Source organism: Dendropsophus ebraccatus, chromosome 14 (genome assembly GCF_027789765.1).
Source record: "Dendropsophus ebraccatus isolate aDenEbr1 chromosome 14, aDenEbr1.pat, whole genome shotgun sequence".
NCBI classification, from domain to species: domain Eukaryota; kingdom Metazoa; phylum Chordata; class Amphibia; order Anura; family Hylidae; genus Dendropsophus; species Dendropsophus ebraccatus.
The window spans coordinates 46,421,701-46,446,957 of NC_091467.1; the positions used below are offsets into that span (position 1 = coordinate 46,421,701).

A 25,257-nucleotide genomic window follows, 5' to 3' on the forward strand; every position below is an offset into this window, starting at 1 on the left:
GTCACTGCACACTGTGAAGTGAGCGGCTCTGCAGCGCTAAAGATCTGCAGTACCGGCCGGGATGATCTTTTCTGAGACCGTCCGTTTCGTGACCCGGCCAGTCTCTTACAGCAGGTGCACATAGCCTAACAGCCTATATTTGCATTAACAATTCCAGTGATTTTAGAGTTTAGAGTTCCCCGCTATGATAATATGGTATATAGAGATATATAGCATCTCAGCTAGTTTGTTACTGATAACAAGCCTGCTGACTGTTTCCAATTTCCTGTGTGTGCTCTTAAAGGAGCCGGTTAGTCATATGATGCTTCCTTATTAGTCACTGTTTACACATTGCACAACCTTACGCGTGTTCAGCAACACATTGAACTCCAGTATTAGAGACAGTACTTGGCACCAACACACACCATCTCTCCCATCAGGCAGACATACATGATAAAGAGGCGTCTAACCTTTGTGAAAGTTGACATGTGACCATGCTTGTATGTACGCAGTATATAAACTAGTGGCTTACAAAAGTAAATAAACCAGTCATTTAGAGGTGACGATGATCAGCATGGCTTACCAGCAGAAAATGTTTCTCTTCATGACACTTGTTTCTTTCTCCTTGAAGGGCGCTGTAGAGGGGCCATGCTGTCTGAGTATTATAACCGCACAGTGAGGAAGCGACAGTCTAAGAAGCGGCCATCTTTATACACTATGGAGCGCCATGCTAGACCCAGCATAAGGCAGAGAGACACATCTGCAGAAGCAGAAGAAGGTAAAGATTCAGATGAAGAAATAGCAGTGAATAGACAGCATAGGATGAACTGGATGAACACTTGCTCTTTTCCAGCCGTAAGTCCGGTCTTGTACGTCCATAAGCCTCAGCCCAATTCTGCAAACTGAAAGCATCACAGATCACTGTAATGAGACGTCACTATGATATTGTCAGTTTATCATTAGACCCGCGGTCGGACTGGAACGTTTGGATGTAATATAGATGCCAAAATGCTATGATGTGAAACCAGCTTCACTTTGGATCTGTGCCTGAGAAATAAGCATTGGTCAAAGCGTACCTGTCGCAAGCATTTTTTTTAAAGAAATCAACATAGGTGATTATTTATACTAAAACAATGTGTTTTATGGCTTCCTGTCAGAACATCAAAGATTATTGGTGTCAGAACTGCAGAAAACTTCAGGAGCCCAACGTATCCGACTGCTTAAGAGCTTCCCACTGAGTCTTCGTGTGAAAAGACAGCTAAGGTGAGGAATCATTTGGCAGCAAGGACATAGCCAGCTATAAAATATAATAACAGTACGTTTAGATGGTGGAAATGGCACACAGCTCTGCAGCTCTTCTTACTTTAGTCCGTCGCTGCATTTGTTTCTTACCTGTTAAGGTACCTGACATTGGATGGCGGTGGAACTTGGAAAGGGAGAAATACTAATCATTGCTGCAGCCGTATATCAGATCACATCAGTCTGGTGAGACACATGGAGAATTGCTATGGGGTTCAATGTCGTTGTACTGTTTTTCTTTAATATATATATATATATATATCCTTATTTATTTCTTCTTCACAGGCTACACATAGATGCTGGCTTTCGTTGCTTTCGGCACTTTATGCTATGCGACCCTGGCATGTGGCCCTGAAGCAGATTGGGGGAAGATTTGGATCCAGTGTTCTTTCCTATTTTCTCTTCTTGAAAACTCTGTTGGGGTTTAACATCTTCATGAGCCTTTTGTGCCTGTTGTTCATTGTTACTCCACAGGCTGTGCATCCTCATGGGTCACCGAACCCACGAACCTTTACTAGTCTGGAGCTTCTCACAGGAGCGGTGAGTGTGTACGGTGACGCCAGTAATTAATTTAGTACAATGTGGTTGTCTGGGGATGGCCAAAGCAAGGCAGTCAGACTCCTTCAGGGGCCTTCAATATGTTCTTCATAGTCATCAGCAAAAAACAACCCTAAAAGTTAGTAATTTTCTGTGATTCTTCTTCAGTGTTATCTTATTCAGTATATATCGTACCTCTTTAGGAGAGTTATTTCTTACTTAAAATTTAATTTAATATCATTTTCATGTGTAAAGTTGTCAGACTTTCAGCTACAGACAGCCTGAGGCTTAATTCAATAGGTGTTACCCATAAGAGTCCCCGATGCAGCAATACCCATTACATTATAGTCCATCTCATCTGTATTGAGCTTCCTGATTGCAGTGGCAGATGTCAGGGGAGAGAATGATCAGGCATGTTGGATTTCAGCATGACCGATCCCTTTATTCATGGGGTGGTAAGCTGCTGCCAAAGGAGTGGGGTAGATGCGTTATTCCTTCGCCCCATTCAGAGTGTATTCCTGCTCAGCTGATCTGGAGAGCGAGCTGTCAGGATAGTTTGTTTGTTTGTTTGGCCAACAGCTATCTAAAGTGTATGGTCTGCTTAAAATGGGAATAATCCTTTAGGCTATGTTCACACTACGTAAAAGTACGGCCGTACTTTTGGCGCGGTTGAACAATACCTTACTTTCAATGGAATCCAGGCCGGAGCGTATACACATCACATGTGCTCCGGGACGGGATCCTGTACAGGGCCGCAAATAACTGACATGTCGGTTTTCTGCGGCCGCAATTCAATGAATTGCGGCCGTAGGAAACCCTGTCAGTTCACACTATGAAGCGAGCATCTATGTCCATGAGGGTTGCTGTAGAAAATGTCACTTAATACTGTTAAAAACAACTCAGACAAGATGGCAGCCCCCATAACAATGTAAAGAAGTGAAATAGAAACAGAGCAAAATGAAAGAACAATTTTTAGTATCTGACTTTAATCAGTAAAAGAAAATCTAGGTGACGCATCCCCTTTAAGGCAGAACTCTGCCCAAGACCCATTTGTTCAAAATAGTCGGGGAGTGGGTGGGTAAAAAAAAAACATCCGCATACCTCTCTGGCTCTGCATACTACCAGCTCTGGCAGGCCTGCTCAGCCATTCAGCAGCTGTAGCGGTGTCCTTCCTCTTCCAGGGAAGGGCTAAGGGGGTCTTCCACATCACATATCAAGTCCCTTCTCAAGACCAGGAATTAGCCAGGGACTGGAGTGGTAGTATTCGGAGCCATGAGGTAAGTGGGTGTCATTTTTTTTCCCCACCCCTTCCCAGGTGTTTTAAAAAATTGGTTCCTGGCTAGAGTTCTTCTTTAAGATTTTTGTATATTGAAGGATTCTTAATGTGTTTCTACACCTTTCTTATTTTCTTGTTTTTAGGGTTATTTTACAGATACTATAATGTATCAAGGTTATTATAGTAACTTTACGTTAAATGATGACTGTTCCTCAAGGTCCAATACTTCCGAGTGTGCAAGGAACAAGTCCTGGCTTCCATATCACATGCCCCTGGCGTATATTTTCACTGTGGGAGTTGGTTTCCTGAGTACATGTATTATACTGGTGTACAGGTAAGAACACGTCCCATCTTACACCATTTTATTTTCTAATATGTTTTCTTCTATTCATTGCATTTCTCCCTTATTCAGGATGTCCTGTTCATTTGGTGAAAGTTTCAGAGTGGGATTTTTCTCTGGTGTTTTGGCTCTAAAGGTTTTTGGCTCCTGGGATTTCAAAGTTAACAGAATCCATAGTGTGCAGAGACAGAAGGAGAATATTCACATGCAGCTGAAGGTCAGTCCCCTGTCTATAGTCAGCGACATTCCACATAATAATGACAATCCTGCACATACTTCATACAAGCAATAATGGGATTATACACTGGCATTTAACACTATTACTATTAAAGGGGCAAATAATTTTAAGATGTTATTGCCCAACAAAAGTTATGAAAATTACTAAGACACCTGTACTTTCCCTTTAAGGCTAGATTCACACGTATCTGCAGCGGATTTCACACTGCGAGTTTGCAGCGAAATCCGCTGCGGATACCTCTCCTGTCAGTGTGAATGTGATTACATACAGCAGGATTGTCCTCCCGCTCCGAGTATGTAAGTGCCACCCCCATTTACCCCCTGCTGCCGGAAAGATACTTTATCTGCTTCACACTCCGGCCGCATCTGAGGCTCCCGGGCCCATAGGTCCCACGCAGCCAATCATTGCATGGCCCCACTGCAGTCACAGATTGGCTGTGCAGGATTTCCGGGAGCCTCACATGCGGCTGGATCGCGGAGCAGGTAAAGTATCTTCCTGGTGACGGGGGTGGGGGTTAATGGGATGGCACTTACATACTGCCAACTCGCAGCGCGAAATCCGCTGCTGAAACGTTACATGTGAACCTAGCCTAAAGGGGTATTTCTGTGGCTTAAAAGATGTGCCCTATCCACAGGATTTAATTCTGCTTGAATGATTCATTTTCTATGGCGTACAGCCCATCGCTATCTGTGGCGGCTCTGTACAGAATGAATGGTGCATGTGCCGACTTGCTGCTCCATTCAGCCAGAAAAATCTGGTTTCTGTTTTCAAGACTGCAAGTGTAAAAAGGTTGCTGGAATACCTCTTTAACTATTTGTGGACTGCTAAATGTCTTAAATGGCCAGCTTGTTTGCATCTTAAAGGGGTCTACCAGCTTAAAGCTAACTTCTCCCCTGTCCACAAGACAAGGGACAAATAAGAGACCGTGAGTGGTCCAACCTCTATACCCCCCAGCAATCTCCAGATCTGCCCCTATCTCCTTTGTTTTAAATACAGCTTTGGGTACGGTACATGACCTGCAGCTGTATTTATTCTCTATGGAGCCGCCAGAAAGAGCAGTGTTGTACTCGCCTCTCTCCAGCGGGTTTATTATTTCTCTTTCCAGTAGCTCCATAGAGAATGAATAGAGCCGCTGGTCACGTTCTATACTCTTGTTGTATTCACGACCAATCCGGAGATCTTCGGGGGGTACAGCAGTCTGACCCCCCGCAATCTCTTACTTGTCCCCTATCCTGACGATAAGGGACAAGTTAGTTTTTAGTTGGAAAACCTCTCTAGGGGTTTTCTTACCGGAAGTGATTAGTTGGTGGAGCGTTCAGCAGAGCTTAGGCCCCCTACACTACACAGTGAAAGGGGGTTGAAGAGCCATGCTGAGGTACAGCAATCTGGCACAACCCCTACACAATAAGCTGAGCTGTCTGCCGCCAGCCCCATTCAATTTGTCAAACAGCTCAAGGGGTGCTGGTTATTGGCATCCTGTTGATCAGATGTTCATGGCCTAGTCTGAGAATAGGCAATCAATGTAAATATCCCAGAAAACCTCTTTAATTTTAACAACTACATTCATTTACAGCTCCTGAACGAAATTAAAGTGATATTGTTACCCCCCTAACTCTATGTGCAGTTCTCCGCACCTTCTACAAGCTTAGATGCTGCACATTTGATATATACCTGTATAAAGCTCGTCTGTGTCTTCTTTCTGCCCGAAAGGTACAAACACACATACTGGACCTGTAGCGGATTTCTCGCTGTGAATTTGCAGGATCCCTTGCCTGTTAGTTTTGCTGCAAGTATGAAAGTGACAGCCCCGTTTACACCCCCCACCCATCCCCGGCCGGAGCATGCATCCGCCAGCCTACATGCTCCACGCTCCGGCTTGCTTCCGGGGTTCCCGCTTGGACTTCGTGGGCAAAAAAAATCTGTGTGCTGCAGTGCACTGATTGACTGAGCGGGACGTACAGACGTCAATAAAACTAACAGGCAAGGGATCCGCATCGGATTTTGCAGATCTGGTATGTGTCTTTATACCCTAAGGGGTATACCGGAATCCGCTGTGAATCCTGGTACTGTTAATTTTAATAGGGTTACCCGGTGCGAATTTTCATTCCGCTGCAAGTATGTAACCAGGCCCCTTTAACCCTCCCGCAGCATACATTACCTGCTCTGCTCCGCGGGGTTAAAGGGGCCGGGTTACATACTTGCAGCAGAATGTAACCCTATTAAAGTTCACAGTACCAGGATTTGCAACAGATTTAGCTGCAAACTCGCAATGTCAAATCCGCTGCAAATCTGGTATGTGTGAAGCTACCCTAAAACTGCTTTATTTCATCAGTGGACAGTGTCACCTATTCGAAGCTTCATTACAGTTGGGCTCTCCACCAAGCCGGAAGGTGGGGCCCAATTGCCATGAAGCCCCGCCCAGCTGACACACTTAACCGATGAAGTAAAGTAAATAGGGTGGGACAAGAGTAAATGGGGTTACAGTATCACTTTAAGTCCTCAAGAAAAGGCATGCAATGTTAGGAGAGCAAAAAAGCAGTGGCTGATTATCGGCTGCAGAAGCAACAATCCTGGCCAATAATCGGCCCGCGTAAGGGTCCATTTACACAGAAAGATTACCTGACAGATTACCTGCCAAAGATTTGAAGCCAAAGCCAGGAACAGACTATAAACAGAGATCAGGTCATAAAGGAAAGCCTGAGATTTCTCCTCTTTTCAAATCCACTCCTGGCTTTGGCTTCAAATCTTTGGCAGATAATCTGTCAGATAATCTTTCTGTGTAAATGGACCCTAACAGGCTGTTTACTTCTCTGCCGCTTGAGGTGAAACCTGCAGTGAATTACTGATAGTTTTCTTTTTGACTCTTCCCCCTGCTGCTGGCTGCAGTCAGTCACACAGGATAGCAGCACAGCACTGACTTAGTTATGCTGGCAGTCTGTGCAGGGTATAACGGAGACCAGCGGTGCAGCGGCAATGTGGAGGCCCCAGCACAGCACATCATGGATCCTGCAGTCTGAGTCATTAAAAATTCACATACTTTGTAAATGCACCACACACATATAGGCCAGAAGTCTGTAGATTATAGAAGTACTTAGTTTTGCTCTCCTTTCCTGCATTGTTCCTTTATATTATCTGTACAGTGTATGTTATTTATACTTTGCAAATGTGTTATGGTCTTGTTACATTCAGGAGTTACTGAGCGAACGTCGTCCGAATCAGCATAACCATGACTTCAGGAAGCGGATGCAGCATGTGTGTGTCTTGGTCTTCTCGTGGATGTTGTGTGTGGGCAGCTGGCTGGGGTCTGCCGTGGCAGTGCATGTCCTTTCAGAACACCTACATAAGGTCAGTGCAGAAATCTAATATCTGTCTTTTAAAAGACTTGTGCATATGGTTTGTCTGTGGCCGGAGAAATTTAAGAGTTTTTTCCGGGCAAAGTGGACTGACCTGTGGGGGTCTGACATCCGGAACCTGCACCAGTCAGCTGTTAGGCGCCTGCATTACAGAGTGTGAAAGAGAAGGCCCCAAAAAATGAGTGCACACCCATTTAAATATAAGATAGCGTTAGTGTGACAGGCTATTGAATAAAACATTGAAAAAGATGTCCCTGTTACAAATAATAACGTGCAACCTCTCTAGGAAGCTGTGTGCAGCAAGAGACATTAAATACACAGAAAGAGAACTGTACCAGGATATGAAACAGAGTCCATGCATGGACCAGTCACATAACATGTGAATATAATAAAAATAACCAGCAAGTAGTATGCAACGCAGTAAAAGCAGAACAAGGAAATGGGATATAAAACACCATCGGGGTGTAAAGCCATACAACCTGCCAAAAGAGCCAGAGGGGGAGTGTGAACCCACTACACAGTCTCGCCCCCGGCAGACGCGCGGCTCCCCGGCTCTGTCCGGTCCCATCCCTGGCAGTACACACCAGTGAGCTCAGTGTGCGTCGGGGATGTTACTTCCAGCACAGGCGGCACTTGTTATAGATGCTCCCTGCGCCGGAAGTACCATCCACATAGAGCTCACTTGTGTGTGTGCTGCCGGGGACGGGACCGGACACAGCCGGGGAGCCTTGCGTCAGACCGGGGCCCGTCCCAGCCCCCCTCTTGTGATGGCAAGCAAACCACTTCTTGCCGTCACAAGAGGGAGTGGGAGGGGGCAGTGCGGTGGCAAGGGGGCCCCCTCTTGGTAGCGGCCTGGTCGCAGCGGCAACCACTGCAATCGTGGTCGCTACACCTTTGGTTGCAGTGACTAAATATTACCACCATACTGTTACTGAACATCAACATAGGAGAAATATTTCAGCCACACCATTACTGCCACATAGTGACTGGATAATACCACCCTACCGATACTAGATAAAAACCATTATACACAGACTAATATCCCCCATACAGTGACCATGTAGTGGTGATTCCAGCTCTGCAGACAATATAGGAGGTTACACTGTAGTTACATCCAATAACCCACAGAAGGCGTCTTATCGGAGTCTTTCTCTTTCCTTTTTCTTCTCCACCTGCTTTGGACCACCATGATGACTTCTTCCAACTATGAGTGCTTCTAAGGGTGCTTTTACAAATACAGATTTATCTGCCAAATCATTGAAGCCAAAGCCAGGAACAGACTATCAACAGGTCATAAAAGACTGAGATTTCTCCTCTTTTCAAATCCATTCCTGGCTTTGGCTTCAATAATCTTTCAGATAAATCTGTCTGTGTAAAAGGGCCCTTTAGGCTCTGCACTTTTCCAGCACATTCCCTACCCTCCTCCCACATAACGCCATCCTTGTAGAGATGAGCGCAGCTAAAGCATGATCGGCTTCGATCTTTTGGCATTTGAATATCGGTGGCTGAAGAAGTCCTGGAAAACATTGCTGAATACACCAAATATCGAAGGAACTCCTCCTGGTTATTTTTGTTGTTGTTATTGTTTTGCAGGATCATCGAGAACGACTAAGAACAGGAGGCGAGCCAGAGGTAGAGGCCATGCTGTTACCACTGCCATTGGCTGTGTCTCTATTTAACCTGCTACTACCGTACATGTATCATGCTCTGGGGCTCTGGGAGAGGCTGGACTCCCCCATTCTAGAAGTCTACATTGCTATTTGCAGGTTACAGATAATTCAGTATATATACCTTTATCATGGCTTTATCATGTACCTTATCACTTCCAGTCTAAACACACTTTTCTTACCGTTCTTTCCTGCAGAAATCTTATGCTGAAGATTGTCATCCTTGGAGTGCTGTGCTATCATTGGATAATAAGAAAAGCAAAATACATGGAGTATAAGGTATAATTTATGGTGGCGCCTACAGCATGTTCTCTCACCTCCTCCTTCACAGTATTAACGCAACTGATTATGAAAATTAGTTCCATTGGTTGTAACAAACTGGAGGCATACATGGATAGCCTGTGTTTGGCAATGAAATCGTAAAAGACATCAACAGCCTTTCACAATGACAGTATGTGCTAATGGTGTCATTTGCTTTCTATGCCAGACTTTTTAAGTGTTTCCCCTTTAAAGGGGTAAGTCACCCCCCCCCCACAAAACTCTTTCATATCAACTGGTGCCAGAAAGTACCAGATATATGTAATCCTCCAGTACTTATCGGCTGCTGTTTGTCCTGCAGGAAGTGGTGTATTCTTTCCAGTCTGACACAGTTCTCTCTGCTGCCACCTCTGTCTGTGACAAGAACTGTCCAGAGCAGCAGCAAATCCCCATAGAAAAACTCTACTGCTCTCCATACTGGAAATAATACCACTTCTGCAGGACATACAGCTTTATGGCAAACTGTACCTCTCACTAAAAACAACTTGTGATCAGACAGGTCAAAAGTTATTGACCGCAGAGGGTCTCACTGCCGAGACCCACTGTGATCAGTACATAAAGCCGTGGATAGCTCTCGTCAGCACTATCAGCTCCCAGGCGGCCGCTCATTTCATCAATATTTTCTCATTGTAAGTCTATGGGAAAATATTGACGGAATGGCCAGCCGGGGAGAGATTCGCACTGTCGGGATCTCTCCCCAGCTCTATCTTATGATTACTGTACATGTTTTTTCTCAGACAATAGTAAAGTGAAAACTGGAATCTTTCTGTGAACATGGCTATGCACATAAGGTAGAAGAGCGTTCAGCCGGCAGCCATCTCTCCACATTACCCCCTACATATTCAGCTGTGTTCTGAATGGGGAGAAGGGAGAAAGCTTCTGTCGAGTCTGAAGTCCATCATACACATCGGATGGTCTGAGAACCTGTTAAAGCGACTCTGTATCCACAATCTGCCCCCCCCCCCCAAAACCGCTTGTACGTTCGGATAGCTGCTTTTAATCCAAGATCTGTCCTGTGGTCCGTTTGGCAGGTGATGCAGTTATTGTCTTATAGCCTTGCACCACACCTCCGTCCCTCCTCCCCACCCTCTTCATCATTAGGAATGCCACTGGAACATTTTTTACATGCTGAACACTACACAGGTCCTTAACAATCCAGCCCATGTGCCGGGCTGACACAGGTGGGGAATAGGAGGCAATCTACCTGGAGCATTTCTAATGATGAGGAGGGTGGGGAGGAGGGACAGAGAGGTTGTGCAAAGTTAGGGCACAGATACTCCCGTTTGGCACTCGGCTTCAAGTTTAAAAGTATTTTTTTACAATAACTGCATCACCTGCCGAACGGACCGCAGGACAGATCTTGGATTAAAAGAAGCTATCCGAAGGTACAAGTGGTTTGGGGGGGTCAAATTGTGGGTACAGAGTCACTTTAACATCTTTCCTGAGACTTTCTCTGTATATTGGGGCCGGCTCTTGTCTGCAGCCTAGTTGCCTATAGCATTCTGATATGTTCCATGTTCTTGCTGATCTATTGTAGTGCTGGGAGACCTTTGTCGGACAGGAACTGTATCGCTTTGTGGTAATGGACCTGATTTTCAATCTGCTGGACACTCTGTTTGGAGAGCTCCTCTGGAGGTAAAGAGATGGATCAGTCAAAAGGAAACTTACCTTTATTCCCTGCCCCGTTTTTTCCATTATTATGTTTTATTACAATGTTAGGTGGTTTAGTGCACTGGTGGCGGTACTACGGCCCTTGGGGCTCCAATCCGCTAACCTGCCCTCCTCTCTGAATATTCATTGGACGCTCTGCAGTGTTGAAGTGGCCAGAGTGACGCCAGTGCCGAACGCTGCCTCAATGTTCAGGAAGACGGAGCAGTGAAGCAACGAAGCAGAGTTGAAGTATCTAAGGGCATCAAACCACCTAATTGACATTTTAATAAAACAGAAGATTGCAGGAAAATGTTTTTTAAGATGACAGTAAGAAAGCTACTTTCTTCTTCAGCGTCTTCTCCCCTATGGTAACATAACAACAGGTTAGAGTCCTTTGAAAGGAAATGGATCTTCCATGATTTTGATTATTATTTATAACTATGTACTAAAATATTTATTTTCTTTTTTACTAAGTTTTTATTTTCGGATTACAGTACTGATTTCCATAGGAGAGATTTCTGGGCATACTTTGAAATGGGTAGAATTGCAGGAAGAGGGAGGGGTAAGCTGTGTTCAATACCTTCAGCATGGCCAAACATTGATGTGTTCTGTTTGGGAAGGGATAAGCTGCTCCCATAGTCTCCACCTTAAAGGAGAAGTCCAGGCACAGATTTATTTAGTTTTTTCGAAAATGCTGGGGAAGAGGTGGTTGAACAAAACATGCACTCCCTGGCTCCAGCACTGGGGTCCGCTGTCCTTGGCTCCAGTCCCTGGACGCTTCTAGATTTGTGTGGGATCTGGGATGTGACGTTTCAGGCCTGCTCAGCCAGTCAGCAGGACCCCGCTACATCAGGTCCCAAGTCCCCTCTCTGCAATAGCATCACCACTGCCTACTGCATAGTACAAGGAGGTAACGGTGTGTTAAAATGGAGAGATTTATCTGACAGATTATTGAAGCCAAAGCCTGGAATGGATTTGGAAAGAGTAGATATCTCAATCTTTCCTTTATGACCTGCTTATAGTCTGTTCCTAGTTTTTGCTTCAATTATCTGTCAGATAACTCTCTCTATGTAAACGCACCCTAAGTGGTAATGCCAACGCTCTGCACCTGACCCATGGGATGTAAAACCTGTCGTTTTTGCTACTCATTGAAGTCAATGGGTAGCTGTGTGCATCTGATGCATGAAATCCGCTGTGATACGGTATGCCAGCATGTATCCTTGATCAGGTTTTTCTAAAGGCTGTGTTCACACACAGTTATGTCATGGTTACATCACATTTATCTCTTGTATTTGGTTTTATGTCACATTTTTGCTGAAAGGTTTTGGAAATATATATTCTTCCAATCATTTTACCCTTTTCTTGCACATCATGTATCGTTTGGACAGGTTAATCCTTCAAAAGAAACTCAAACAGAAATGCCGGACAGAGTTTGACATTGCTCGAAATGTATTGGAGCTCATCTACGGACAGACGCTAGCATGGTAAGAACATCTGTTATCTGTGTATAGGCTCGTTTATTACACCTGCCAGTGAGAAGAGCAAAAGATGACTGTAGACAATACTGACTAATAAATGACCATATATATATATATATATATATATATATATATATATATATATATATATATATATATATATATATATTACATATACACACACACACTGCACATCATACTGATACGGTGACAGAAACTCTCACTGTGTAGCACTGTCCCTTACCTGCACTGTCTATGGGACTGTGGGGATATGGGTAATATGAACTGTTTGGGGATATATGGAGGTGTATATTGGGTCTGTATATTAATAGGATATTATACTCGTCAGTCTATTGTCTGAGGATATGACGTGGGGTTTGACTGTTGTCCAGGAGATTGTGCTTTCATCTCTTAGGGCCCTATAACACACAGCGCCCGATCAGAGCGATAATTGGGCGCCAACCGTGCATTTCTATGTGTGTAATAGCGATGTGTGGCTAACGATTCAACAGTTTACATTACCTGTCGGCTCAGACAGGCTGCAGTGAGCAGGACGGGGAAGGAAGCAGAGCACAGGAGGTGGCCGGGAACGTGGACAAGTAATGTAAACTGTTTCGGCATAGACATCACTAACTGTTATTAGGCTGGGTAATAGCCCCAGTAAACGAGCGACGATCGGCGCTCGTTTACAGTATTGATCGGGCCACCATTGGCCTGTGTAATAGGACCCGTAGGCCCTATTACACACACAGATGTCTGACAGATCATTGAAGCCAAAGCCAGGAACAGACTATAAACAGAGAACAGGTCATAAAGGAAAGGCAGAGATTTCTCCTCTTTTCAAATCCATTCCTGACTTTGGCTTGATAAATCTGTGTGTGCAATCGGGCCTTTAGTCCCTGGCCTAAACTGTGCTATGTGCCCTCCAGGCTGTGACCCAGACAAGTTTATACCATATACAGTTTCCCCCTTTCTTGCAGCTAGTTAATTTTATACTTTTTACGTGGACTAAAAAACAAATATATAAAGGTGGTCATAGTCTTTAAAATGTGATGTGTAAAACAAAAGCATACAATCAATGTGTAAGCCAGTATGACACTATAGGGGAATTCATCATTGTGCACAATTTTCTGCTTGTTTTTCCGTTTTCACCGGATTTATTAGTAAAATTTGCATGCTAAAATAAGTGTGCATGCAATTTTTCTTCTGCAAAATTCACAAAGGTACTTGTGTATAATAAGTTTTGCACAAAAAGACTCCACAAAAAAAAAGAGTAGGCATAAAAAAAAGCTCAATTACGTTATATGATAAATCCCCCCCCCCCATGACTACAGTCACTGTCTTACAGTCCAGTCTCCATTACACTGACCACCGATGATTCTGATCCACATATCTCTTATCCTCCTCTCTCGGACAGGTTGGGTGTTCTGTTTTGTCCTATTATCCCAGTTGTGCAGACCTTGAAGTTGCTTCTGTTGTTCTACATAAAGAAGGTAAGTTGCATTCAGACACTGTAGTCTGCAATAACAACACATCTTTTCTGCATAGTATGGTGTACGTAAATCAGAGCAGTTGCTTTTGGAGCTAATAGTATACCAGAAACTGATGATATAACTAAAATTCAGAGATGGACACCAGTATGACTGCACTTTGGGTATGTTCACACTGAGCAAAAACGGCGGAATTCCATCGAGCTCTCCGCTGCGGAATCCCCCTGCTCGGTGTTAAATAGTGTGTCTATGGGGGGGCTCGCACGCCTCTGTTCTCAACTCAAAGAATTGACGTTGAATTATTTGAGAGGAGAGCCACGGAGAGTGGAGGCGCGCACGCCCTCCCATAGACACACTGTTTGACACTGAGGCAGGCGGGATTCTCCGCCACGGAATTCCGCCGATTTTGCTCAGTGTGAACATTTCCTTATGTGTTCATAAAACATCATTACCAAACATCTGATCTCTGCATATACAGTATGGCAATTCTCTTGCTTTGGGTGGAAATCCTCTTTAATCCTGGTGTATGATGTGAACATCGAGTCACTGTGTGAAACTTACTGTATGTTTTCTCCTTATTTTTTTTTAGTCCAGTTTGATGAGAAACTGTCGTTCCCCAAGCAAACCCTGGAGGGCATCACACATGAGCACAGCATTCCTCACACTCCTGTGCTTTCCCTCCTTCTTAGGAGCGTCAGTGTTCCTGTCCTACACCGTCTGGTCGTAAGTAATGGGAATTAACGAGTTAATGGAGTAATTCTGGTTCCAGACAGATAAATGCAGGATAACTCTAACTAGATTTGCATTTCCAGGGAAATACATAGTGCTTGAAAAGAGCGCCCCTTTACCAGTGACTTCCATTTAACTTTAATCCTGGGTGCCGTCCCTTTAAGAGCGACTTGGGTCCCATCCCTTTAAGAGCAACTTGGCTCCCGTCCCTTTAAGAGCGACATGGGTCCCTTTAGGAGCGACCTGGGTCACTTTAAGAGCGACGTGGGTCCCTTAGCTCTTGAAGGGACCCAGGTCACTCTTAACGGAACCCAGGTCGCTCTTAAAGGGACCCAGGTCGCTCTTAAAGGTACCTAGATCACTCTTAAAGGGTCCCAGGTCGCTCTTAAAGGGGGCCCAGGTCTCTCTTAATGGAACCCATTTCGCTCTTAAAGGGACCCAGATCACTCTTAAAGGGACCAATTTCACTCTAAAAGGGCCCCAGGTCGCTCTTAAAGGGCCCCCGTGTCACTTAAAGGGACCCAAATGGCTCTTAAAGGGACCCAGGTCGCTCTTAAAGGGACCCAGGTCGCTCTTAAAGGAACCCAGGTCGCTCTTAAAGGGACCAATTTCCCTCTTAAAGGGACCAATTTCCCTCTTAAAGGGACCAATTTCCCTCTTAAAGGGACCAATTTCCCTCTTAAAGGGACCAATTTCCCTCTTAAAGGGACCAATTTCCCTCTTAAAGGGACCAATTTCCCTCTTAAAGGGACCAATTTCCCTCTTAAAGGGACCAATTTCCCTCTTAAAGGGACCAATATCGCTCTTAAAGGGACCCAGGTCGCTCTTAAAAGGACATATTTTGCTCTTGAAGAGACATATTTCGCTCTTAAAGGGACCCAGGTCGCTCTTAAAGGGACCCAGGTCGCTCTTAAAGGGACCCAGGTCGCTCTTAAAGGGACCCAGGTCGCTCTTAAAGGGACCCAGGTCGCTCTTAAAGGGACCCAGGTCGCTCTTAAAGGGACCCAGGTCGCTCTTAAAGGGACCCAGGTCGCTCTTAAAGGGACCCAGGTCGCTCTTAAAGGGACCCAGGTCGCTCTTAAAGGGACCCAGGTCGCTCTTAAAGGGACATATTTTGCTCTTAAAGGGACATATTTTGCTCTTAAAGGGACCCAGGTCGCTCTTAACCCTTTAAGGACATGGCCCATTTTCGTTTTTACGTTTTCGGTTTTTCCTCCTTGTGTTTAAAAGGTCATAGCACTTGCATTTTTCCACCTAGAAACCCACATGACCCCTTATTTTTTGCGTCACTAATTGTACTTTGCAATTACAGGCTGAATTTTTGCATAAAGTACACTGCGAAACCAGAAAAAAATTCGAAGTGTGGTGAAATTGAAAAAAAAAAAACGCATTTCTTTTATTTGGGGGAAATGTGTTTTTACGCCATTCACCCTGGGGTAAAACTGACTTGTTATGCATGTTCCTCAAGTCGTTACGATTAAAACGATATATAACATGTATAACTTATATTGTATCTGATGGCCTGTAAAAAATTCAAACCGTTGTTAACCAATATACGTTCCTTAAAATCGCTCCATTCCCAGGCTTATAGCGCTTTTATCCTTTGGTCTATGGGGCTGTGCGAGGTGTCATTTTTTGCGCCATGATGTGATCTTTCTATCGGTACCTTGATTGCCCATATACGTCTTTTTGATCGCTTTTTATTAAATTTTTTCTGGATTTGATGCGACCAAAAATGCGCAATTTTGCACTTTGGGATTTTTTTGCGCTGACGCCGTTTACCGTACGAGATCAGGAATGTGATTAATTAATAGTTCGGGCGATTACGCACGCGGCGATAGCAAACATGTTTCTTTATTTATTTATTTGTTTACTTTTATTTAAAACCTGGGAAAAGGGGGGTGATTCAGACTTTTATTAGGGGAGGGGGCTTTTTACTATTAACAACACGTTTTGTTTTTTTTTACACATATACTAGAAGCCCCCCTGGGGGACTTCTAGTATATACACTGTGATCTCTCATTGAGATCTCTGCAGCATAGATATGCTGCAGAGATCCATGAGATCGGCACTCGTTTGCTTTCGGCTGCTGCAGCCGAAAACGAACGAGTGCCGAGCCGAGGACGGCGCCATCTTGGACGCGTCCCCGGCCGGCATCAGTAACGGAGATCGCTCCTCCGGGACAAGGTCCCGGAGGAGCGATCTCCCCCACTAGACACCAGGGAAACGTTGCCTCCGGTAATCGGAGGCAGCTGTCAACTTTGACAGCTGCCTCCGATTAGCTAATTAGCGGGCACGGCGATCAGACCGTGCCCGCTAATAGCGGCGGTCCCGGGCTACACGCGGCACCCGGGATCGCGGCACTTCAAAGCGGGGCCGCCGCGCGGCCCCGCTTTGAAGTGCAAGTGAGGACATAGGACGTACCGGTACGTCCTATGTCCTTAAGAGGTTAAAGGAACATATTTTGCTCTTAAAGGGACCCAGGTCGCTCTTAAAGGGACATATTTTGCTCTAGAAGGGACCCAGGTTGCTCTTAAAGGGACCAATTTCGCTCTTAAAGGGACCTTGGTCGCTCTTGAAGGGACATATTTTGCTCTTGAAGGGACATATTTCGCTCTTAAAGGGACCCGGGCCGCTCTTAAAGGGACCCGGGCCGCTCTTAAAGGGACCCAGGTCGCTCTAGCGACATGGGTCTCTTTAAGAGCGACATGGGTCCCATACCTTTTGGAGTGTCCCATCCGTTTAAGAGCAACTTGGGTCCCGTCCCTTTAAGAGCGACTTGGATCCCTTTAAGAGCTACATGGGACCCTTTAAGAGCGACTTGGGTCCCGTCCCTTTAAGAGCGACTTGGGTCCCGCCACTTTAAGAGCGACTTGGGTACCTTTAAGAACGACTTGGGTCCCTTTAAGAGCGACATGGCTCCCGTCCCTTTAAGAGAGACTTGGGTCCCTTTAAGAGCGACTTGCGTTCCTTTAAGGGTGACCTGGGTCCCTTTAAGAGCGATCTGAGTACTTATAATGGTAAAGATCATTGCTCGGTTACCATGACAATCTTACTCATGTCGGGGAGACAAAATCGTTAAGGACCTTCCATATATTACATCTTCTATTGGCCAATAGTGGACATGTGACTGTGGATGGTGTGATACATTGCATGACGAGACCTTAGAGTTCCTATTGGCTGCTATATTTCAGCTATTTGCATATGTGCTGTGATTGGCTGTCAGCGGTTAGAGTGTGGCCATTATTTGCAATGGGCCATTATTTTCTATGGGAAATTTGGGGTCGTTTAACGTAAATTTCTTAAAAACGATAAATCCGATCGAAATGAAAAATAGATAGCACACCACACACCGCCGAGGGCTTTGAAACGCAGTTTGAATGGAGTGTGTGCACAAAGCGGTTTGGGCTGTATTACGCGCAGAAAAATGGCTGGAAGAAGAAACGGAAGAAGAAGAAGAATACGGATTACAATATAGTGCTTTTCAAGCACTATAATAGTCTGTATTTTGTAATATAGATACTGTATGTTAAACACGCTGTGTGTGTATCTGGTGGAGGGGATTTCTAGATATAAGTATAGGGAGTAACGCTGCAAAGCAAAAATGTATGTGCAAACCGGTAAAACCTCATGACCTGACATTCCTGCCGCATTTACCGGTCAAAACAGGTCATGTGTGTCATCCATCATATACTTACCAGTATTATCTGCTCAAGGTTCAACAAAAGAGAGGGGTGGACTCATCACAGGCAGCTCCTTAACCCCTTAAAGGGAACCTGTCACATTGAAAATACAGTCCAGTCTACAGGCATCATATTTTAGAGGAGCTGAGCAAATTCATATATAGTTTTTATGGAAAACCTCCAGGATAGATTGTCACTTATTCTGTATAGCAAAGTACTGTTATTTATAGAATTACTATTACAGGGTGTAATAGGAGTACAATCATGGCAGGCCTGGAGACTTTTACCAGACCCTCAGCTGCAACGATAACCCAATACAATTGTTTTGCACCCTTTGTCCATATCTCTAAAAACAACTTAGATGTCATGGTCACTATTTACTTCGCATCTGAAGGCCAGGATTGGCTTTATGTCCACTGTTGGTGGATGTCTGCTGAAAGCTAAGGGGCATTTTCTATACAAGGATATGTAGTTTTGCATAGCAAGCAAACCCAGCAAAATACACACTGTTCCATAGAACATGTTCTCTTGTCATCTTTATTCCCTGTGTTTAATGTCTCCGCATTGTTCTTAGTGTGAAGCCCTCAGAGTCTTGTGGTCCATTCCGCTCACTAAACTCTATGTATGAAGCTGGGAAGTTTTACGTCAAGCAGCTGGAAGAGTCCAATCCTCGGCTTAGTTGGGTCAGCTGGATTCATTATTACCTTTGGGAAAATACATTCTTCATTTACCTGTCAGCTGGAATCCTGCTGTGAGTATTGTGCTTGGTAGACATTTGTGCTGCATGTTTTTTTTAGCAGTATGGATTATTGGTAGTAGATTTTTAGCACAAGGCATTGTCTACTATGAGCAACCACTTTTAGGGCCTGTTGACACTGAGTAAAAGTGTCAGAATTTCAAGCGAAGCGGGCGCCGCTTGAAATTCAGTTTGTCTTATTGATTCAATGAGATGTCTCGTGCGCCGCTGCTCTCCGCCCAAAGAATTGACTTGTCAATTCTTTGAGCTGAGAGCGGTGGCGCACGAGACATCCCATTGAATCAATGGGACAGGCGGAATTTCATGCGGCATCCGTGGTGCAGGCTCTTCTTAAAATCCCGCTACTTTTACTCAGTGTGAACGGGCCCTTACGGTGTAGGACAGTGGAGAAGAGTCACTTAGGTCAAAGTAATTACTATCATTATTACAGCCATGCCATTTGGCAGTACTGTTGCATGACGACTTTGCCAGGCTTTGTTTATTTTTACTACACACACACACACACACACACACTTTTTTTTTTTTAACTAAATAAATTACAGAAGTATTCAATAGAATGCAAAAGAACAGAAATTTTAACATTGACTAATAGATATAAATGTAATAAAATGGTACATATTATTTGCATGTGTGGAAAGTTAACAGAAAATACTCTTTTCCCAGGATTGTAATATACTTCCACATCCAGATAGTCAATGGACAGAGAAGAGTCATACAGTTACTAAAGGAGCAGATTGCAAATGTGAGTACTTTTTGGTGGTATGATATGTTGGTTGGCTACTTGACGTTTGATGATCGGTAAGGCTGGATGTCTAGTTGACACACAAATGCAAGTTAGGGTTTCTGCAATATAATAGAACAGGCAGGGCTGTAGGGAGGGGGGACTGGGCAGTATATACCCCAGCCTCCTTATACACCATACAGTATATACCCAGCCTTCTTATACACCATACAGTATATACCCCAGCCTCCTTATACACCATACAGTATATACCCCGCCTTCTTATACTGATACACCATACTGTATACACTGTATGGTGTATCAGTATAAGAAGGCTGGGGTATATACTGTATGGTGTATAAGAAGGCTGGGTATATACTGTATGGTGTATCAGTATAAGGAGGCAAGGTTTGCTCACTGTGTTTCTGCTATATCCGACTAGTGAGTTTGGTGTATGTGTGACAGTGATGAAGTGTATTACAGGGGTATCTCTATTTCAGCTTGTAATCCCCTAACTTTAGGATTTAGATTAGACTATGACCGCTGGGACCTCCACCAATCCTGAGAATCCAGAAGGGTTCAGTGTGTGGCAGTATTATATTCTTCAGACTGTGCAGGATTAGGCAAAGGAAAAAAAGAAAGGGGAGGGGGCGCCAAACTGAATCTTTGCCCCGGGTGCAGGAAAAGCTAGCTACACCTCTGAGAACAGGAGTAGTGTTGACCGGACTGTTCGGGTTAGGCAACATTCTCAGCACTTGCTTAAAACTTTGTGTATGGTGAAAAGAAAAGTTGCAGTCTCACATTGTGGACAAGCATAGCATCATAACAAAATTATGACAAGAATAACATCATGCAATTCTTCAGTCACTCCCACCCTAATAGAACAAGAACCTTTTTAGGTGAACTTTGGTTATTGCTCTGACTTGGGGTACTTAAACTTTTAAGGGAACCTGGCAACCAAGGCAAAGCCCGCCAGACCTTCCGGTAGAGCCCCTGATACTTACACCCTCCTGCCGGTCCCGCTGCGGAGAAATGGCCGCCTGACGGCCTGCACACTCAATATGTAAATGAGAAGAGAGAAGTCCAATGTCCATAGGAAATCACTCTTCCATAGATTTCCTATGGGCGACGGTCTCCTCTCTTCTCGTGGTGATTCTCGGTGAGCAGCGGTGGATTTCTGTTTTAAGGCTATATATTAGAGTTGGGCCTAACTTGACTAGGTGAGTGAGTCCAGTGTGATTTGGTCACTATAATATACTTTTTGACACTACCACACTAAACAAATAATATCTTTCCTCTAAGACTTCTTGATAAATCTCCCCCATCCTTTGTAAATGTAACTTCCTGCATAATAAACCTAATATGTTATTTATATGACACAATAAACAGTGACAAAACAAATTGGTGTTGTTCTCCCAAAAATGTATAAAAGTTTAATGCTAAAATATACCTGCCAGGCTCTCTCCCCTTACAAGCCACGTAGTAGTTATAGACTTTGTTTCATTGTACACCTCTTCTATTTACTTTTTGCACATATACTTCACTGTACTTAAAGGGGTTATCCAAGCTTAGAAAAACATGGCCACTTTCTTCCAGAAACAGCACCTATGTTGGCCTCAAATTGGGTGTGGGTGTTGCAGCTCAGTTCTATTGAAATGTACTACCACACACAACCTGAGGACAAGGGTGGCGCTGTTTTTGCAAGAAAGCAGCTGTGCCTCTCTAATCCTGGATAACCACTTCAACTGTTTGAACACAGTGACATTTGGATGTAGCATTGCAGAATATGCACAGGCAGTGCAGTCTTTCCATACTTACTGGAAGTGAAATGATAGCGAGATAGAAAAGAGGACCTATCAAGGTGTCTTGCTTATGGTTTCCCCTCTTCTTTTTCTGACTGCTGTAGGAAGGAAAAGACAAACGGTTCCTCATTAATAGACTGCATTCAGTTTTTGACAAGAAGAGCAGAGCAACACAGTCAAAGGTATAACTCCTTACCTACATGGACGGGATGCATTACTTTCATTTCAAAAACCATGTGATGTGATATGTTAAGTCTTTTGGTCAGTCAAGGTTGATCGCTAGAAGGAGCAGTAAGAAGCACTTGGCTAAGCAGCCAGACCATCTGATATGTGATGTCCAGTAACCCTGCATCTTCTTGTCTGCTTCTCATCCCTTCTGCTCGTTCATCCCCTTTATCCCCTCCCCCTCCATGGGCTTGTATGGGCTGTGTAAGGGTACTATTACACGTAGCGATTTTTTTGATGAATAACGATAAACGGACTCAAATGGCCGCTATGGTGAACGACCTGAAATCGTTCAACCAATTACACGGAACGATGATCCTTACTCATGATCTTTATTGCGTTCATCCTGTCGTAGTCACTGCGTTTGCTGCTACTGCAAACGACTGAACGACATCTGATTACATGTGAATGATTTGCAAACGATCAATGATAAAAAAAGGTCCAAATTCTATTAATTTCTCGTTGGTCGTTTAATCGTTGTCTGCTATTACACGATTATCGTTCAAATTCGAACAATTCAAAGATTTTTCAAACTATAATCGTTCTGTGTAGTACCACCCTAAGCCTATCTTCACTCTGCTGTTGATGGCTTTCCCTTCTTAAGGGTGGTTTCAGACTACGGAATTCTCGCGGATAAGTTCAGCGGAATTCCGTCGCCTGTACGCGCTCACGGCCGCGCACCTTTCCGCTGGCTCCATAGACCGGCTGATTCCGCTATCCACCGAAAGAATTGACGTGACTATTGTTTCGGCGGAATGGGGAATCAGCCGGCCCATAGAATGGTGTCTATGGAGCCGTCGGAAAGGCGCGCGTACAGTCGACAGAATTCCGCAGAATTTATTCAAGAGAATTCCGTAGTCTGAACCCACCCTTACACAGGCCAGGGATCTGCAAGCAGGAACCTTTACTATCGATAATCGCCCTGTGTAAAAGGGACAACGAACAGCTGACAGATAATCGTTTCATCTGCTGATCGTTGTCTCGATTACACGGAATCGGGCAGATTATCGCTCCTTAGTGATGAACAGATAGGAAGTGAGGGGGTGGAGGGAAACAGCCCTATAAAGAGCAGAAGGAAGCTCTATTGCCTAATAAGATCTATCACAGAGTTTCTTATATTCACTTGTACTACTAGTTTCTGCAGTTGTTTGAAAAGACAGTCACACTGATCATTGCATTGACTGTGTTCTTCTTCTGGATTTCTTTTTAGCCAAACATTGGAAACAAAAGATGATACATGTATACAAAGTGAAGAAGTAAATGGAGGCCAATGTGTGCCAAAAAAAGTGTCATCTCATACCACAATACCAAAGGGGAGCGAAGTTACATGTCAATGCACATTTCAATGACTGAAGTAACCACTTTACTGTATTGGACTATTCCTGTTTGTAATAAATGTTTTGCCGTCAGCGTGCGAGCGAAATCATTTGATAAAAAAAAATAAAAACAGTGTATAGTATACAATATGGTATTCACATATTTAAAAGTAGAATCCTAGTCTTCTCTATAAGATACTAGATGAAACTAGTGTGCAGCACAGGTGCATAGAGGGGTGGGTGCCTGGATCCATACGGTAGCCAGCCGCGTGTCTGTATAAGCAGGTAAAGTAACCGGCACTCCTCTTTTTTGATGCCTGAGGAAGGCTCTGCCTTATATTTTCACCATATTATACCGCCTATGGTTATATACTAAGCAGCATCTGTTACTACTGTGCATGCCACCTGCGCCGGACTCATCCAAGGGTTATCCAGTCCCAGACGGCTACTGCTGGGAAATCTCTACATTTATCCTCCATCTCCTGGTTTTACCTTGAGACACCCAGAGTTGGCAGCGGTGAGCTTCTTTAATCCTACAATAGAGTTGTGCCTATGCCTAGCACAACCCACCCAGGTGAGCATGTTGCTGTTCACCAGTTGTAGCCTTTACTAATCTCTTCTTTTTTTTTGTACTTTTTTGATTTAAGACGTAACTTTTATTTCATGGTGCAATAAAACATAGTAGGACAAGCAAAACCGAAGCGTTTCACTCTGTGGAGCGCTTAAAGGGGAACTCCAAACCAGCTGCAGAAGCATATAGCATTACTAACCTGTCTAACCCAGTTTTGAAACTACCAAAAATCCATTTGTTTTGGGGGGTTTTGTTCTGTATTGTGTTTCTGTACTTCCTGGTTGAGCAGTTGTACACAGTACTACAGGGTCGAGAATGCATTGTTTTCCCTCAGCTGTTCATCAGTCCCCCACACTGCCCATTCCCCGCCCTAAACTGTTGCAGAACATCTAGGCTGGATTCACACATTGCAGCTTCATTGTGTTACTGAATTATTTGCAGTACTTTATCATGTCATTGTGGTCCAACTCACACAGCACACTGTATTCTCTACCTGTAACACAGATATTGGAAAAAAGTAAAGAACTTTTTAAATGTAATTTTCTTTTTATCTTCACGCACGTATTATTAAGATTGAGCATCTTTTGTCTTTGACTTTGAACTTTATCCGACATTATCTTACATGGGATATACTGTTTATGCCTTGTTTGTGCAGGTGGGATTGGCAGTGCCGACTCTGATCCTCTGTGACGTTTAGGCTGCATTCATACGTTCCGTGTTCCGCACGGAACATGGACGTGGAATGCCTGTAACGGACTTCTGTAATTAGATGCTGGGAGTGGGGGAACTGTACAGATATGCGCTATAATGACTGAGCCACGCGGCTGATTCATTACAGCAGGGTGCATACCTGTACAGTTCTCCCGCTCCTAGCATCTTATCACAGATGCTGCCCAGGTGGGGGAGAAGTCTGTTACAGGCATTCCACGTCCGTGTTCCGCACATGTAAATGCAGCCTAAGCATCATTAAATTGGGTTACTGCATCATTTTTGTGTAGATGCTGCAGTACTGCAATGACGCTTCAACATGCGTGAACATAGCCCTAATTTCACTGCAGACTTTTGCACTTCTGTGAAGTTGCAGCAGCTGCTTCTGTCACTCCTTGTCTGCCCAGGTGTAGTGAGGGGCCGGTCAGAGATGGTGAATCACTCAGAGATTGGGGGATCCAGCCAAGCCTCCTGTGACATCACGCCCTTCCCCCTGTCTGCATCATCAGCCTGCGTTCAGCAGACACACACAATGTGAGACAGAGGCATGTGTCTCTTAAAGAGGATGTACCACCTGGTACATCCTCTTTAACCTAAACCCACTGATCGAACGGCGCTGGTACGGGGAAGCCGGTGCCGTGGTCCGTTTTTCGGACGGAGGCCCGGTTCCCGTGCACGGCGCCGTTCTATGCACCGGAACCGGCCGGTGCTCAAGCACTGGAGGCGGGCTGGGCAGCCCCCAGTGGGAGGGAATTCCCTCCCCTGTATGACGTGGTTCCCTTAGAATGAATGGAGCCGCGTCATAAAGGGGAGGGAATTCCCTCCCACTGGGGGCGGCCCAGCCCGCCTCCAGTTCTTGAGCACCGGCCAGTTCCGGTACATAGAACGGCGCCGTGCGCAGAATCGGGGCCGCGGTCCGAAAAACGGACTGCAGCACCGACTTCCCCGTGCCGGCGCCGTTCGATCAGTGGGTTTAGGTTAAAGAGGATGTACCTGGTGGTACATCCTCTTTAGGCTATGTTCACACTACGTATATTTGAAGCTGTATGTTTGAGGCTGTATAGCAACCAAAACAAGGAGTGGATTGAAAACACAGGCTCTGTTCACATAATGTTGTAAT

At 44.6% G+C, this 25,257-nt stretch overlaps 1 protein-coding gene across 1 annotated transcript in view; it reads left to right on the plus strand.

Annotated features, from left to right (window-relative positions):
• Window positions 1–22,951, plus strand: part of TMC6 (transmembrane channel like 6) — a 47,371-nt gene extending 24,420 nt beyond the window's left edge. Inside the window, exons 5-21 of the mRNA XM_069952227.1 lie at window positions 611–757; window positions 1,137–1,242; window positions 1,380–1,464; window positions 1,564–1,818; window positions 3,235–3,425; window positions 3,504–3,648; window positions 6,859–7,014; window positions 8,616–8,788; window positions 8,887–8,968; window positions 10,545–10,642; window positions 12,046–12,141; window positions 13,553–13,628; window positions 14,215–14,348; window positions 18,612–18,788; window positions 19,458–19,536; window positions 21,422–21,499; window positions 22,753–22,951. Coding sequence (XP_069808328.1) covers window positions 611–757; window positions 1,137–1,242; window positions 1,380–1,464; window positions 1,564–1,818; window positions 3,235–3,425; window positions 3,504–3,648; window positions 6,859–7,014; window positions 8,616–8,788; window positions 8,887–8,968; window positions 10,545–10,642; window positions 12,046–12,141; window positions 13,553–13,628; window positions 14,215–14,348; window positions 18,612–18,788; window positions 19,458–19,536; window positions 21,422–21,499; window positions 22,753–22,776 — 2,102 coding nt within the window. The 3' untranslated portion in view covers window positions 22,777–22,951. The remainder of the gene's footprint in view (window positions 1–610; window positions 758–1,136; window positions 1,243–1,379; window positions 1,465–1,563; window positions 1,819–3,234; window positions 3,426–3,503; window positions 3,649–6,858; window positions 7,015–8,615; window positions 8,789–8,886; window positions 8,969–10,544; window positions 10,643–12,045; window positions 12,142–13,552; window positions 13,629–14,214; window positions 14,349–18,611; window positions 18,789–19,457; window positions 19,537–21,421; window positions 21,500–22,752) is intronic.
• Window positions 22,952–25,257: the final 2,306 nt, after the last annotated feature.